General features: G+C 44.9%; 1 protein-coding gene across 1 annotated transcript in view; it reads right to left on the reverse strand.

The window, feature by feature from the left end:
- The window catches only part of SYNRG (synergin gamma), a 94,756-nt gene that overhangs the window by 62,993 nt on the left and 15,921 nt on the right, over nt 1–15,842 (reverse strand). The window contains exons 3-7 of the mRNA XM_087717135.1: nt 14,773–14,891; nt 12,218–12,348; nt 10,183–10,288; nt 8,794–8,905; nt 1,188–1,265 (exon numbers count right to left, since the gene is read on the reverse strand). Of these exons, the coding sequence (XP_087573261.1) occupies nt 1,188–1,265; nt 8,794–8,905; nt 10,183–10,288; nt 12,218–12,348; nt 14,773–14,891 (546 nt within the window). The remainder of the gene's footprint in view (nt 1–1,187; nt 1,266–8,793; nt 8,906–10,182; nt 10,289–12,217; nt 12,349–14,772; nt 14,892–15,842) is intronic.

The raw sequence follows: 15,842 nt of genomic DNA on the forward strand, positions 1-15,842 counted from the left end.
AGAGAGAGATTTCTCCGGAGATCAGAGAGGGTGGGGTTTCGCATGCTGCCTGCATCCCGTGGATGGTGCTTCGCTTGTGTGCATGGGCCAGTTCCTGGAATGCTGCAGACCGGTGCCAATCCATAGACTGCAGGTTGGGTGCCCTTGCCCTAGCCCAAACTGGCAAAGATGATAAATTCAGTCATCAAAACTGAACTGCTCCAAAGACGTCACTTCCCTTAAAAGTGGGTGGGATTTGCCTTTTACTAAATTTCACTAACTGCTTCTGAAAGGTTAGCTGCAATTGTGTTTTGTGTGTGTATGCGTGCGGGCGCACAGCTTCAAGTCAGTTTTAACTCCTATAACCAACTGGCTAAGTCCCTGCAGTTTCCTTGGCAAGGTTTTTCAGGAGTACTTTGCCATTGTCATCTTCCTAGAGTTGAGAGAAAGTGACTGGCCTAAGGTCACCCAGCTGGCTTTGAGCCTAAGAAAGGACTGGAACTCCCGGTTTCCTGGTTTGTTCCTGGTTTGTTCCTTGGTACCTTAACCACTTTGGCTTTTTAAAAAAAAATCCTTATAGAAATAACATCCTTGACAACAGGATCCAAATTAAAATGCAAGGTGGCGCAGTGGTTAAATGCAGCACTGCAGGCTACTGCTAGATCAGCAGGTCAGCGGTTCAAATCCCACCGGCTCAGGGTTGACTCAGCCTTCCATCCTTCCGAGGTGGGTAAAATGAGGACCCAGATTGTTGGGGGCAATATGCTGACTCTCTGTAAACCGCTTAGAGAGGCCTGAAAGGCCTATGAAGCGGTATATAAGTCTACTGCTATATTGCTATTTGTTGCCTGATTAAAATTTAGCACGCTACTTTGTCAATAGTATAAAAAACAATGAGCTGATAATAGCAATAGCATTTATATACAAATTCACAGTGCTTTTATAGCTCCCTCGAAGCAGTTTACAGAGCCGGCGTTTTGCCCCCAACAATCTGGGTCCTCATTTTATCCACCTTGGAAGGATGGAAGGCTGAGTCAACCTTGAGCCTGGTGAGATATAAACTGCCAACTGCAGGCAGCCGGCAGTCAGCAGAAGTAGCCTGCAGTACTGCACTCTAATCACTGCGCCACCGCGGCTCATAACAACATGAGAAATGACATTTCCTGCTTGAATATAGTATTCATCCTTGTCATTTTATTAATTATTACCTGGAATTAAATTATCGTTGTAAATCCATGGAGGCATCATTTGCTGGATTGGATCCTGGGAAGGAAAAACTCCAACGCCTAGAGACACAGACACACACATAAAAAGATCTTTAGAAAATAGCGAACACAAACGACTCCATTGGGACACATCTATCGAGAGTAGTTCAAAGGAAGGAATCAGCTCTCCAAAGGTGGTTAAAGAAATGAAAAATGATTGGTTCAAGAAAAACGATTACTGTATTTTTCGGAGTATAAGACGCTCCAGAGTATAAGACACTCCTTAGTTTTTGGGGAGGAAAATAAGAAAAAAAAAATTCTGCCTCTGTCTACCAGCATCCATCGGTATTAATCTGGCTAGCAAACAGATAGTAAGCAGCTTCAGCACATTAGCCTGATTCAGCATGAGCAGCTGATTGGCAGGTGATCGGCCTCCCAGAATATCCCCAATCAGCTGTTCCCCAGAAATGAACTTTAGGAACAGATTCACTGGTTGTGCGCGGAGGCCGAAGGGTGGGGGCCAGCGGGTGGGCAGGGCTACATTTGGTGTATAAGACGCACCAAACTTTTTACCCCCTTTTAGATGTGAGGTGGGAGAGTGCATCTTATACTCGGAAAAATACGGTAAATGTTTCTGCATTCATAGCTCTGAAGCAAGCGGTATATAGTGTAACTTTCTGGAAAACACTATCTAAAGTAAACAAAAATACCACTGCTGGAATTCTGGAAGTTATAGTCCTAGCATATCTGTAAAGGAGGAAGTTGGAGAAAGACATTTAGGGCAAATAAGGGCCCATTCTACTTGGGCAAGTGAATGGCAGCAAAGAGGAGGAGGAGATGGGGAAACAGAGAAGGAGGAGAAGGAAAAGAAGAGGAGGAGGAGGAGGGGGGAGAAAGAGCAGGAGGAAGAAGGAGGAAGAAGGAGGAAGGAGGAAGAAGGAGGAGGAGGAGGAGGAGGAGGAGGAGGAGAAGGAGGAGGAGGAGGAGAAGAAGGAGAAGAAGAAGAAGAAGAAGAAGAAGAAGAAGAAGAAGAAGAAGAAGAAGAAGAAGAAGAAGAAGAAGAAGAAGAAGAAGAAGAAGAAGAAGAAAGGAGGATGAGGAGGAATAATCTTTTGCTTGGAAAAGGGAACAGGCTCAAAACATATGCAAAGGGCTGGTTAAGGGCCAACACTGTATTATGTGTTAAGTCAGGATAAAAGGTGCTTCATTGTTATTATTCAAGCAGGGATTCAGAGCAAAATTACCTAGCAGTCACCTTAAGAGGTTAGAACAGTGAAGCAAGCATCCACCTGGGTTGAAAACAACAGATTTGCTCACCGCACTCTTGAACTGGCAGCTTTTGTTCTGAAGCCTTGTTTGCCTCTGGACAGGGGTCTCCCTTGGGAAGCGCCCCTAGGGACTTCCTGCCACTGGCTGCTAACTGGGGATCAGGGCTGTTTACAGCTGAAGCAGCAGCGCTGAGCTCAACCTCAGGCGCCTTCTGCTTGATTTGAGCCTGCCCCAATTCACTCAACCCGCGAGGTACCAACGGCTTGTCTTCTAAGAAACGGCCTGGATGAATAAAAGGAGGAATTAGAGGTACTTGTTAAATGGCACTTCACTTTAGAGCAAGGGTGTCAAGCTCAAGGCTGGGGCCTGGATCCAGCCCGCAAAGTACTTAGAGCCATCCTGGAAATAACAAAGGACCGGCCCATGGTGCTTCTGCCAGCAAAACCAGGCTCCTGAGCTCCGTTTTCGGCTGCCACGGTCTCCCGCATGCGGTCCTCCCGAGCCGAGCTCCATTTTCACTGGCAGACGGTTCCTGGAGGCTATGGCAGCCAAAAACGGAGCTCGGGAGCATGTTTCCGCTAGCAGAGCGCTCGAGCCACCACAGGCGCCCCCGACAGGAGTGACGTTGAGCTGGCCACACCCACCCCGCCCCCACGGTCAAACACAACCCTGATGCGGCCCTCAATGAAATTGAGTTTGACACCCATGCTTTATAGCTTTATCCCATTCCTTCACCCCACAGGCGAAAGGGGAAACACAAACGCACCCACAGCCCCACAAAGAAAGGCTGGTGCGACTCAGTAACAATCTTCAAAGAGGACGATTGTCCCTGGGTCACATCAGTCCTTATTTAAAGATTCTGCATTGCCAACAGAGGCTGCCAATACAGAGTCCTCGACTTAGGACCTTAACGGGGCTCGCCCATCGTGAATGGAAGTCGGGATGGTCATAAAGTGAAACCACTTTATGGGACAAAGGTGACGGAGTGAGATGGCTACATTGACTGCTTTGATTAAAGGGGGGAAAAAACCCACACAATTACTTTTGCTTCTACTTAGAAACTTCTGGCCTTTTTGTGTTTTGAGGAGGGGTTTAGGTTTAGGTTTATTACATTTATATGCCGCCCTTCTCCCAAGGACTCAGGGCAGCGTACAACATTAAAAGAAACACATAATACAAAGGTTTAAAAAAATTAAATAGAATATCCCAAACAAACCCAATTAGAATTGACAATAACATTTAAAAAAAAAACGAATTAAAATTAACAATGATCAATAATTTATTTTGTTTTGTTCAGGCCAGGCTGGCTTGCTGGAAAAGCCAACTTTTTAGGGCGCGTCGGAAGGACCGGAGGTCGGGGATTATGCGAAGCTCAGGAGGCAGCTCATTCCAGAGGGAAGGCGCTCACAGAGAGAAGGCTCTCCCCCTGGGGGTCGCTAGCCGACACTGTCTGGCCGACGGCACCCTGAAGAGGCCAACTCTGTGGGATTGCACTGGATGGTGGGAGGCTACCGGTGGCAGTAGGTGGTCTCGCAGGTACCCTGGGCCTAAGCCATGGAGCACTTTAAAGGTCATAATTAGTACCTTGAATAGCACCTGGAAGACAACCGGCAACCAGTGCAGGCTGCCTAAAAGGGGTGTTACACTCCTAGGTGCCCCCATGATAATCCGCGCAGCCGCATTCTGGACCAGTTGAAGCCTCTGGGTGCTCTTCAAGGGCAGCCCCATGTAGAGAGCGTTACAGTAGTCCAGGCGAGAAAGGACGAGGGCATGAGTGACTGTGCACAGAGCATCCCGATCCAGGAAGGCAGCGGGGGGGAGGAATGAAACTTTGATTCTGGGTTTTTACCGATTAGATAGGTTTGTTGTTATAAAAGTGGCTAGTTTATACTACTATGTAAAAGTAAAAAGGTTTTCTTTCTTTTTTTCTCTTTACCCTACTCTTTTGCAGTGGTGGGATTCAATTTTTTTTACTACCGGTTCTGTGGGTGTGGCTTGGTGGGCGTGGCATGGCTTGGTGTGTGTGGCTTGGTGGGCATGGCAGGGGAAGCATAGTGTAAAATCTCCATTCCCTCCCCATTCCAGAGGAAAATTACTGCAAAATCCCCATTCCCTCCCAATCAGCTGGGACTCGGGAGGCAGAGAATAGATGGGAGCAGGGCCAGTCAGAGGTGGTATTTACCGGTTCTCCGAACTACTCAAAATTTCCGCTACCGATTCTCCAGAACTGGTCAGAACCTGATGAATACCACCTCTGCTCTTTTCCTTTCCCTTCTCCCTCCCTTATTTTCCTACTGTTTTGTATTTTTGTATTGTATATTATAAACAAATTTAAAAAAATTAAGTGAAACCAATTTTACCACATTTTTGGCAGTGGTCATTAAGTGAACTACCAGTACTATGAGCCCATCCTGCCAAAACTGGGGGTAGATGTTGGTTTTCGACAAAAATGTCATAAAATAGGACACTGTAAACAGTGTCAATGCAGGCTGGTTGCAGAGTGTCCAATATATTGTCATGTTGGAACTCTGGAACCATGTTATAGGTGTCCCCAGGAAGGTTTATTTTAACTCTGAATGGTTGCTACTAGTTGTAACTTGAGGACTAACTGTACCAAGCATACTCAGAATTCAGCAGGACAAGAAAAAGGGACAAGAGATGCATTACCCTTTTAAAAAAATATTAAGAGAATTTTTTTACAGTCTTAAGGTAAAGGACGGTAATGTCAGGCCTGCAATTATATCCCTTTTAGGATCTTTGGCCTGCCACACTTTCTCTTATTTCATTATGCTGTTTCATTAGTGTAGTTGGTGGGAGGGGGGAATAGAGAGGAGTAGGATTGTGGAATGTGTTGTTGTCATTCTTTTCTAGAAGACCAAGGTCATCTTTTGTCTCCGCACCGCTGCACCTGACCGGAACCAGCTGGGTGGAGATGCCAGCGCGGAAGCAGAAGATTGGACCATGTGATGGATTTGTGGGTGTGGGGACAAGATCATGAACTGTCAACTGGGTGGGAATCTGATGTAACATCCAGAATTGGGATTCCACAGCACAATGCTAAGATGTCTGATTTATTAAATTGGAACTTTAAGGATCATTTTGCCTTGAACTCTGATTTAATTCTACATGACACTTGGAACGCTGACAGGTAACTGAAAATAATCCAACCTCTCCAGTATGCAAAATTGGCCTGATTCTTGTTAAATCTACCAGAATGCTTAAAATTGTAAACAGTAAATTGTTAAAATGTAAAATTAAATTTAAATGTACTAGAATAATTTAAATTATAAGAAGGCCTGGGGGGACCCAAGGAAGCGGAGACACATGGCTCCATTGAGGTAGGGAATTATAATCATCCTCTCTTTGCTTCAGGGTTCATATATTTTTGTTTCTAATAATATTTAATTTTTAACATTGAGTTTTTAGACTTTTGTGATTGGTTTATATACAGTATATGTCACTGTCATTTTATCTGATGGTTGTCTACTGCCCAGAGTTGCTTTTCATGAGATGGTCAGCCATGCAAATTTGATAAATGAAATAATAAAATGTATTTTATTTCATTTATAAAATGTATTGGCTGCTCATCCTACCAGAGAAATAAAATAAAATTTCTGGCTTTTCTGAGTTGAAAATTCGTTATCTTGGCAGAAGTTTGTCAAATGCCTAGATATATTTATATCAAGGTGATATAAATGTCTTGATACACACAAAGACACACACACACACACACACACACACCACTTGGCTATAACGGTGTTCTTTCTGCAAAACTTTGGTGCTGATTTATTCATTAGGGGTACTATTTCTCTCCTGAAATTCAGGATATATTTTGAGTGGGAGAAAATATATTCATTGCTCCTGCGTTAAGGGCTACATCAAGAGGCACCTACATTTTTGCAAGTTAGTTTTTAACTTACGACCACAATTGGGGCAAGAATTTCTTTCTATTTTGCACACTGACAAAACAATAAAAGCTATAGAGTCAAAGAATTTCCACTACTAAGTAAGGTGGTTAAGTTAGTTGCACTTGATTTTATGATCATTTTTGGTTTGTTGATTGTTAAGTGAATCACTACTGTTGTTAAGTGAATCACACAATCGATCAAATCCACCCCCCACCCCCACCCCCATTGATTTTGCTTATGGCAAACAGACTGGAAGTTCACAAAAGGGGATCACATCACATCTCCCCCGGAACACAGCAACCGTCATCAATACAAACCAGTTGCCAGGCGTCCAGATTTTGATCACGTGACCACGGGGAGGCTGCCACAGTCCTTAAGTGTGACAACCGGTCATGTCACATTTTTTCCCAGTGTTGTTAATTTCAATTGGTCACCAAACGAATGGGTTGTAAGTCGAGGCCTACCTGTATATTCTATTCCCCGAAAGACACAGTGTGTTACCTGTTTTCTGAGTGTTTTGTGAAGCTGGAGGAGGAGAGAAATAGGGTACCGGTCCGACGGTACCCTGGAGGACGGAGGTGACAGGAAACTGGACTGGAGGGAGAGGGTGGGCCGCAGCCTTCTCTGAAAGCCGCTGCCCAGCTTGAGAAACAGGATGGTAAGACTGAAAAGACTGGGAGGAGGTTGGAGGCACGAATGGCGGGGTTTCAACAGGTCCCTGAATAAAGTCACTAAACTCCTCGTCGTCAAGAAAGGCGGCAGTTTGGGAGACAGACACGGTAGAATGAGATGGTTTAGGATGATCTGTGAAATGGAATGAACACAGACATGTACATACACACAAGATGGAAACTTCTGGAGAACAACCAGCTTAAAAAATAAAATAAAATAAAATAAAAGAGAAGTGTCGGTTTCTAGGGGCTCTGCTGAAGAGGTACCATATTTTTCGGAGTATAAGACGCACCAGAGTATAAGATACACCAAGATTTTGAAGAGGTAAATTAAAAAATAAATTTTTTTTTGCACTCTGCAGGCCTCTTAAACCTTCTGCATGCCGCATTTTTTTGTGAAAAATGGGGCATGCAGAGAGTTTGAGAGGCCTGCAAAGTGCTCCTGGGGGCTGGGGCAAAAACAAGCAAAAAATGGCCCATTTTTCATGAAAATGTGCCTGTTTTTTTGCCCCCCCCAAAAGGGCATGCATAGTCTTTAGGAGGCTTGTAGAATGCTCCTGGGAGCTGGGGGGAGCAAAAACGAGCAAAAAACGACCCATTTTTTTGCTTGGTTTTGCCCTCCCCAGCCCCCAGGAGCACTTTGCAGGTCTCCCAAACTCTCCCCACGTTTATTTTTGCAAAGGGGGCGGGGTTTTAGGAGGCCAAAAATGCTGTATTCAGTGTATAAGACGCACCCAGTTTTTCTCCCTCTTTTGGGGGGGGGAAAGGTGTGACTTATACTCCAAAAAATACGGTAAATGCTTCTTAGCTTCACATTGTAGAGGGGGGGAAATATTCTGCTTTGTCAGCAAGAGGTGAAAGGGAGAAGGAACTGCTTCCTCTCTATGGTCTATGGTCCCCATTTCTGCTTTTTAACAAGCATTAAAATCACTCAAAAAGGCCTTGGTTCCAATGGAGGTGTTTAAAATACTGGGCAGAGTACAGGACTTTTATAAATTAAACGGCACATTCACAACTGAGCTCCCTTGTAGAGAGAAAAGTGGGACCACCTCTTTTTAGAAAGCTGAGAATTTATGCAGACAGGTCCCAGCTGCTATGTGCTAAATTAGCTTTCACTGATGCACCGGTAATAAAAATATTTATTTTCCTCTGCCTGCTTTATTTTTACGAGCATTTTATTTTCTTGAGGACATTAGCAGCACAGTGGCCTCGTGGTGAAGACACTCGCCTCCAACTCAGAAGGTTGATAGTTCAATTCTAAGTAGCAGCAGATGTTTCTCTCTCAAAGAGAAGAAACTGTCTGCTGTGAACTGCAAGTAGGCATCAGGAAGGGCATCCAGCCAATAAACTCTCAGCTCCAGCCAATCGCCCCGACTACAGGGTTGTAAAAAGAAACAAAAATCTTGAGGACATCAGTTTTTAATAGCCACAGCCATTAATTCGATGGTCTTAGAAGATGAGAATCTGCAACTGCAATTTATACAGATGCAGCTTAAGGTTTTTGAAAAGGTTGCTAGTTTTCATTACATGCTCAAAATCAACTGAACATAATTTGGTTATAATTTAATAGGGGTGGAATCTTAATCCAATTAAAATTAAGCACAGTCCTACTGTTCATGACCCAAAAGGGTGTTAAGATTTTTTTTTAATCACTAAAAGAGATAGAATGTTTTTCTTTGGCAGGTTTCTCAAAAAGTTTCTGGACCCCTTAAAGCAGCATGCATTTTTTAAATTTCAAAATCTTGTCTCCAAGTTAAATACCTGCATTTTTGGGATGAGCAGTTGGTGTAGGATGGAGTTTAGCATCTCTGGAAAACCCGTCTAGGTTTCCTTTAATAGCTTCCAGGGCATCATCTCTGCTTTTTTCACCCATCTGAAAGCATATTGACATACCCTATTATGAAACAGCTCTAACAGAGTTTTCAACTATTTTAGAAAATCAGATTACATTGATTACTTGCCAAAAACAAAGTGCACTATTTTCTCAGGGTGGAATTCCTCAAGGAAAATCAGATGAGCAAAACCTATTTTATCTCAAAGTAGATCATTTTACATTCTGGTAAACAGGTAAAGGTTCCCCTCCCACACCTGTACTAGTTGTTCCCGACTCTAGGGGGCGGTGCTCATCTCCATTTCAAAGTTGAAGAACCAGCGCTGTCTGAAGACGTCTCCATGGTCATGTGGCCGGCATGACTAAATGCCGAAGGCGCACGGAACGCTGTTACCTTCCCACCAAAGGTGGTTCCTATTTTTTCTACTTGCATTTTTTACTTGCTTTCGAACTGCTAGGTTGGCAGAAGCTGGGACAAGTCACAGGAGCTCACTCCGTTACCTGGTGCTAGGGACCTTTCTAATCGACAAGCTCATTGTCTTAGATACTGAGCCACTGCATCCCATTTGGTAAACAGGTAGTCCCTGACTTATTACCAGAATTGGGATCAGAGTTTCCACTGCAAGAGCGATAGCGATAGCGTTTATACTTATATACCGCTTCACAATGCTTTACAGCCCTCCATAGTGGTTTACAGAGTAAGTCTCTTGCCCCCAAGAATCTGGGTCCTCATTTTACCCATCTCGGAAGGATTGAAGGCTGAGTCAACCTTGAGCCAGCCAGGATCGAGCTCCTGCCAGTGAGCAGAGTTAGCTTGCAATACTACATTTTAACCACTGCGCCATCATGGCTCAGTTGTGGTTGTTAAGTGAGTCACAACCAATTGTACAAGATTCTTTGCCAATTAAGCTAACCGTTGCAGTTGTTAAGTGAATCATGTGTTCCCCGATTGACTTTGCTCATTGGAAGCCAGCTGGGAAAGTTGCAAATAGAGATGATATGATTCCCCCAGACACTGCAACTATTTTAAATACATGCTGGTTGACAAGCGCCTGAATTCTGATCACAAGACCGTGGGAAATGTTGTGATGGTCGTAAATGCGAGGCCTGGTTGTAAGTCACTTGTTTCCAGTACTGTTGTAACTTCAAACAGTTGCTAAATGAATGGCTATAAGTCAAGAACAATCCCATACTGTTTTGTTGAAACACTGGTATTAGTTTTTTTTAAAAAATTCTATTTATTGTTTTAATTTCCTTCCTCAACAGAAATTAATTTAAATCCAGATGGCTTGCCACTGAATAAATTTATCACCACGTACCTTTGGCTTCACACTGCTTAAAAGCCGTAGCTTTTGCTTCTGTTCTTCAAATTGACGCCTTTTTCTTTCTTCCTCCAAAACCTTCTGCTGGTGTTCAAACCGTTTCCTGCAAGATATAATCAGTGATATTTAAAGATGTGATTTAGGCCTCATAGATAGTTTAACTGCTATTTCTGTTACTTTCGTACTCTACCTTATTTGAAGAAACATAGATTTGGCCTGGAACCAGTGGTGGGTTTCAAAAATTTTAGAACCGCTTCTGTAGGTGTGGCCTGCTTTGTGGGATGGCTTGCCGGCCATGTGACTGAGTGGGCGTGGCCAACTTGTAAAATGTGATGGAACTCACTTAACAATGCTCTTGCTTAGCAACCAAAATGTTGGCTCAGGAACTCTGGCATTAAAATGTGAAAGTCTTAAAGCTGTCAATTACAAGACCCTCGCACCCCTAACCTTTTAGAAAAAAAAAACCCCAGGGATGTTCAAACGTGACAGCTTTAAGACTTGTGGACTTCAACTCCCAGAATTCCTCCTCTCGCTCTTCATCTTGATGATGTGCGGATGGGCGGGGGGGGGGGGGAGCTGGAACCGGTTCTAAACGGCACTGTAGAATTGTGGAACCTCTTCTATAGAAGAGGTTAGAACTGGCAGGAACCCACCCCTGCCTGGAACACAGGAAAAGAAGTGGCCATCTATTAATCTAAAACAGATAATCTAAGTCAATCTCAACTCCTGGGACGCAGCCCACCAGACTGCGCAAGCAGTGGGCAAGTGCACGCAGGCAGCTTCATTTGCGTAGTGGCAGGCGCCCACTTGTGCAAATGGAGCTGAATACGCTTACGTGCACGCCTACCACTCGCACAGAATAGAATAGAATTCTTTATTGGCCAAGTGTGGTTGGAACTTGTCTTTGGTGCATATGCTCTCAGTGTACACGAGGAGAATAAAATACATTCATCGAGAATAAAAATATACAACACTTGATGATACTCAAGGTTACTAATAAGCTCTCAAATTGTACTGGTAAACAAATAAAACAATATAAATTGAAAGATACAAGCAACATGGTTATAGTCATAAGTGGGAAGACATAGGTACTAGGGAGGAAGAATACCGTATTTTTGGGAGTATAAGACGCACTGGAGTATAAGACACACCAAGATTTTGAAAAGGTAAATTTTAGAAAGAAGTTTTTGCACTCTGCAAACTTCCCAAACCCTCTGCATGCCTCATTTTTTGTGAAAAACGGGGCATGCAGAGAGTTTGAGAGGCCTGCAAAGTGCTCCTGGGGGCTGCCCCCCCCCAAATGAGCAAAAACCAGCCCATTTTTTGCAAAAACAGGCCCATTTTTTTACCAAAAAAAGGACATGCACAGCCTTTAGGACACTTGCAGAGTGCTCTTGCGGGCTGGGGAGCAAAAACGAGCAAAAACGACTCATTTTTTGTAAAAACGGGCCCAGTTTTTTTTTGCCAAAAAAGGGCTTACATAGCCTTTAGGAGGCTTGTAGCTCCGAGCTCCATTTTCAGCAGCCACAGCCTCCGCCAACCCTCCGCCAGCGAAAACAAAGCTTGGGAGGGCTGTGTAATAGCCTCCTGCAACCCTTTGACAGTTGGCAAAGCACTCTGGCCGCCACAGGAACCCCTGACATGAGTGACATCAAGCTGGCCATGCCCCCTGGCCATGCCACCCACCCCCCCGGGAGGTCAAACACAACCATAATGCGGCCTTCATTGAAGTTGAGTTTGACACCCTTGATGTAGACCTTCTAGTTCTGGGTTGCAAAATTCTGGACAACTCCTAGATGGCAGCAAAGAGCAACAAATCCATTTCTCTGCTCTCACTTAGTGGTGGTCCAGATTTCTGCAGTGTAAATTTGGAAACGGGATGCAAAAGGTTTCCTGAGAGACAATCCGGACCTTGAGACATCGTCAAGAGAAGTCATCCTCCTGAGTCATGCGATGAGCATGGCAGCTATATCAATTATTTAATTTAAAAAATAATAAAGTCAGATCTATTGTTACAGAATGGCTCACTTACTGCTGTTCTTCAACAAACTGCTTCCGCATATCCGGAGTGTACTGAGGAGCTGCTGCACGCATTCCAAGGTAGGGACTTTGTCCCATATATGTCATCCCCGCTGTTGGCATCGCACCGAGAGGCATGCCACCCTGTGAACCAAATGAGCAGTTCAATCTATATATACAAAAACAGCTTTGTGTGTGCGTGTATGTTCCAGCATAATTCTGGAACGCCTCGAGCAATTTCAACCAAACTTGGTACACAGATGACTTACCCTCTGGAAACAAATATTGTGGGGTTAAGACACCCCTAACAACCCTTGGTGTGTGTGTGTTCTGTTAAGGTACAGCCTGTTGTGCCTTAAAATGGCTTCTACTGTAAAGCCGTAAAATGCCTTCTACCATGCAGCACAGTGGAGTTGCCATAGTAAAGGCTTCACAGTCCTCCCTCTGGTATGGGGGGAAATCCAACATTAGAAATTACATTTGGTCCGGACATTTCCCCCCTATAAATAAATATCTGGATAACGACGGTTATCGGCTAATATTAAATAACAAAGAACAAGAGAGACAAGGAGATAAATGCATGGTAAATGATCCAGCAAATTGGATTTCAGGAGACTCAAAATGTATGTGAGCTTTCTTATAATGAGATCTCACCGTCTGCAAATACATGTCCATTATTTAGAATAGAATAGCAGAGTTTGAAGGGACCTTGAAGGTCTTCTAGTCCAACCCCCCCAATTTGTCCATGTTATTTGACGTGCAAAAATTATACGAATTATGGATAGCCCTGGACTTACAGCTTATCCGTTTAGTGACCATTCGAAGTTGCGATGGCACTGGAAATGTGATCCACTTAACAACTGTGGCAGAACAGGCCGTAAAATGAGGCACAAGTCGCTTAGCAACCTGTCTTGCTTAGGAACAAAAATCTGGGGCTCAATTGTGGTCGCAGGCCAAGGATTACCTGTATTAAAACAGAAAAAGTTGCAAATACGGTACACCACCCTGCGAGGTGTATGCTTAACGTTGGATGGAGCACTTTCATCTCTATTTCATTGACCGGTTCCATCAGACCAGGCAGGGAGGCTTTCTTACGCACGTTAAAGAATTTTGACTAGGGGAATTCTCTGCCATTGCTCCAGCCTATGCAACATCTTGTTTTTGGAGGTCAGGCAGGCCCCCATTCCCCTAGCTTTTCAGAAGAGCATTAAGACCTGGCTCTGTGGTGTGATGGCCTAGAGGTGGAGCTTCACAATGAGGAGCCTGTGAGTTCAATCCTAGGTAGAGGCAGAATATTTCTCTCTCTGGGCACACTGAGAATATATCTGCTGAAAACAAACCTCCGCACTGGCAACAGGAAGGGCATCTGGCCAGTAAACACTCAGCTCCATTCAGTTGCGCAGACTCCACCCCGCAAGGGATTATGGGGTCGTTAAAAGAGGCATATGATTAAGACTTGGCTCTGCCAACAGGTCTGGGGGAATCTAAGAGTATCATGCAACCCCGGAAGTGGTTGGTGGGTTGAAGGCCCTTTTAACTTTGCAACTGTTCTTTTTAACTGTTTTAATTTTGAGGGGACCTTGGTATTCTCTAAGCTTTGTTGTTTCTTTTTAGATGTTTCATTACCCAAACTAGGTAACCTCATCAATGCACTGAGGATGTTACCTAGCTGGGTAATGAAAGGTCTGCAAGAAAACAGCCAAGCTCAGAGAGCACCAAGGATCCCTCGTTTCAACCCTGAGGTACAAGTACAAGTAGTCCTTGATTTACGACCACAATTGAGCCCAAAATTTACATTGCTGAGAAATTTGTTAAGTGTGTTTTGCCCTGTTTGATGACTTTTCTTGCCACAGTTGTTAAGAAGATCACTGCAGTTGTTGAGTTAGTAACGTGGTTGTTAAGTGAATCTGACTTCCCATTGACTGTGGGAATAATTACAGAGAAATGCTCCCACAGGATGTCCCATAGTGTACACGAAACAATGAAAGCGCATGGGAATGTGGAAAACAGGATGAACAAATCCTAAAAATAACTGGCCATAGGCAATTCTGGCCCTCAGTGGTAACATTGTATGCTAATGAGTGTAATAAGAATAAAAGGGGGCTTCAGAGTCTGTTCTGAACACTCTCATCCCGAGACATCTTGCCTGAGTGTCTTATTCCTCATGAGAGACCACCACAATTGACTTTGCTTTTCAGAAGGTTGTGTGACTCCAGGACACTGCAACTGTCATAAATTTGAACCAATTGCCAGGCATCCGTATGTAAATCACATGACTGTGGGGGACGCTGCAATGGTCATAAGTGTGAAAAACAGTCTTAAGACACTTTCTTCCATGCTGTTGTAACTTCGAATGGTCACTAAATGAGCTGTTGTAAGCCGAGGAGGCCTGTATTCTCCTTTATCAGTGCTTCAATTTTGTTTTCAACTATGGCTTGTATGAGACTTTTACCATTTTATTTGTAAACCGCCTAGAGTCCCACAATGTGGGTATAGAAATTGGACGAATAGAATATAGTCCCCGATACAGATTAAAACCAGACAGATTGAAATCGCCCCAGCACGTACCTGCACAGTCATCGTTCCTGGAGGCATCTGAGAACCGTAATTCATCCCCATCATGCCTTGCATATTGGGCTGCATGACAGGCACCATGGAGAAGCTCTGCTGTTGCATTGGAATCATCCCTACACCGAGACATTAAAAAACGGTTAAGATTGCTGTGCAATCAACTCCACCACTTGACACAAGAGGGGAAGAACAGATACATCTATTAGCTACAGCCGTGGTGGCGAATCGATGCACACGAACCATCGCTTCACGCTCCACCGCACATGCGCCTCCCACCAGCCAACTGATTTTCGGGTCTCTGCTGTTTCTGATTCCAGGCAGCTTCAGGGAGGCCTGCTAGGCCCAAAACAAGGCGCGGGGAGGGGGGGTGCGGCGCGGCCCATTTTTGGTCCCGGGAGGCTTTAGGGAGGCCTGCTAGGCCCAAAACAAGGCACAGGGAGGGGGCTGTGGCATGGCCCATTTTTGGTCCTGGGAGGCTTCAGGGAGGCCTGCTAGGCCCAAAACAAGGTGCGAGGAGGAGGATGCGGCGCGGCCCATTTTTGGTCCCGGGAGGCTTCAGGGAGGCCTGCTAGGCCCAAAACAAGGCGCGGGGAGGGGGAGAGAGAGAGAGAGAAATACAGTAGGTAGGTAGGGAGAGAAAGAGTAGGTAGGTAGGTAGATGTTTCCAGATGTTTTGTCTATGTGCTGGAGAAGGAAATTGCTGACAATCTGCAGCACCTAAGACAGTGATGGCGAACCTATGACACGCGTGTCAGTGCTGACACGCGTAGCCATTTGGGGTGACACACACAGGATTTCATGCGATTCATCCTCGGCTCCTGCACGGCCGCCGAGGATGAAAGAATCTGTGCTGGAGGAACGGGGGGGGGACGTGTGATCTCCCCCGCCCACACTCACTTACTGTATCGCCGCCGCCCCTTTCTGACCGCAGGGGCTGCTGGTAAGGCGTGCGTGCCGTGCGCACACACGTCATCAGCGCGGCGAGGGAGGACCCACAGGAGAGGAGCGCGGGAACAGTGCGCGCCTCTCTCCAGTCAGGCCGGCACAGAGAGTCTACTCCTGGGACT

Source organism: Thamnophis sirtalis, unplaced genomic scaffold (assembly GCF_051295495.1).
Source record: "Thamnophis sirtalis isolate CommonGarterSnake01/CBP01778 unplaced genomic scaffold, rThaSir2_p1.2 scaffold_6, whole genome shotgun sequence".
In the NCBI taxonomy this organism is placed as follows: Eukaryota; Metazoa; Chordata; class Lepidosauria; order Squamata; family Natricidae; genus Thamnophis; species Thamnophis sirtalis.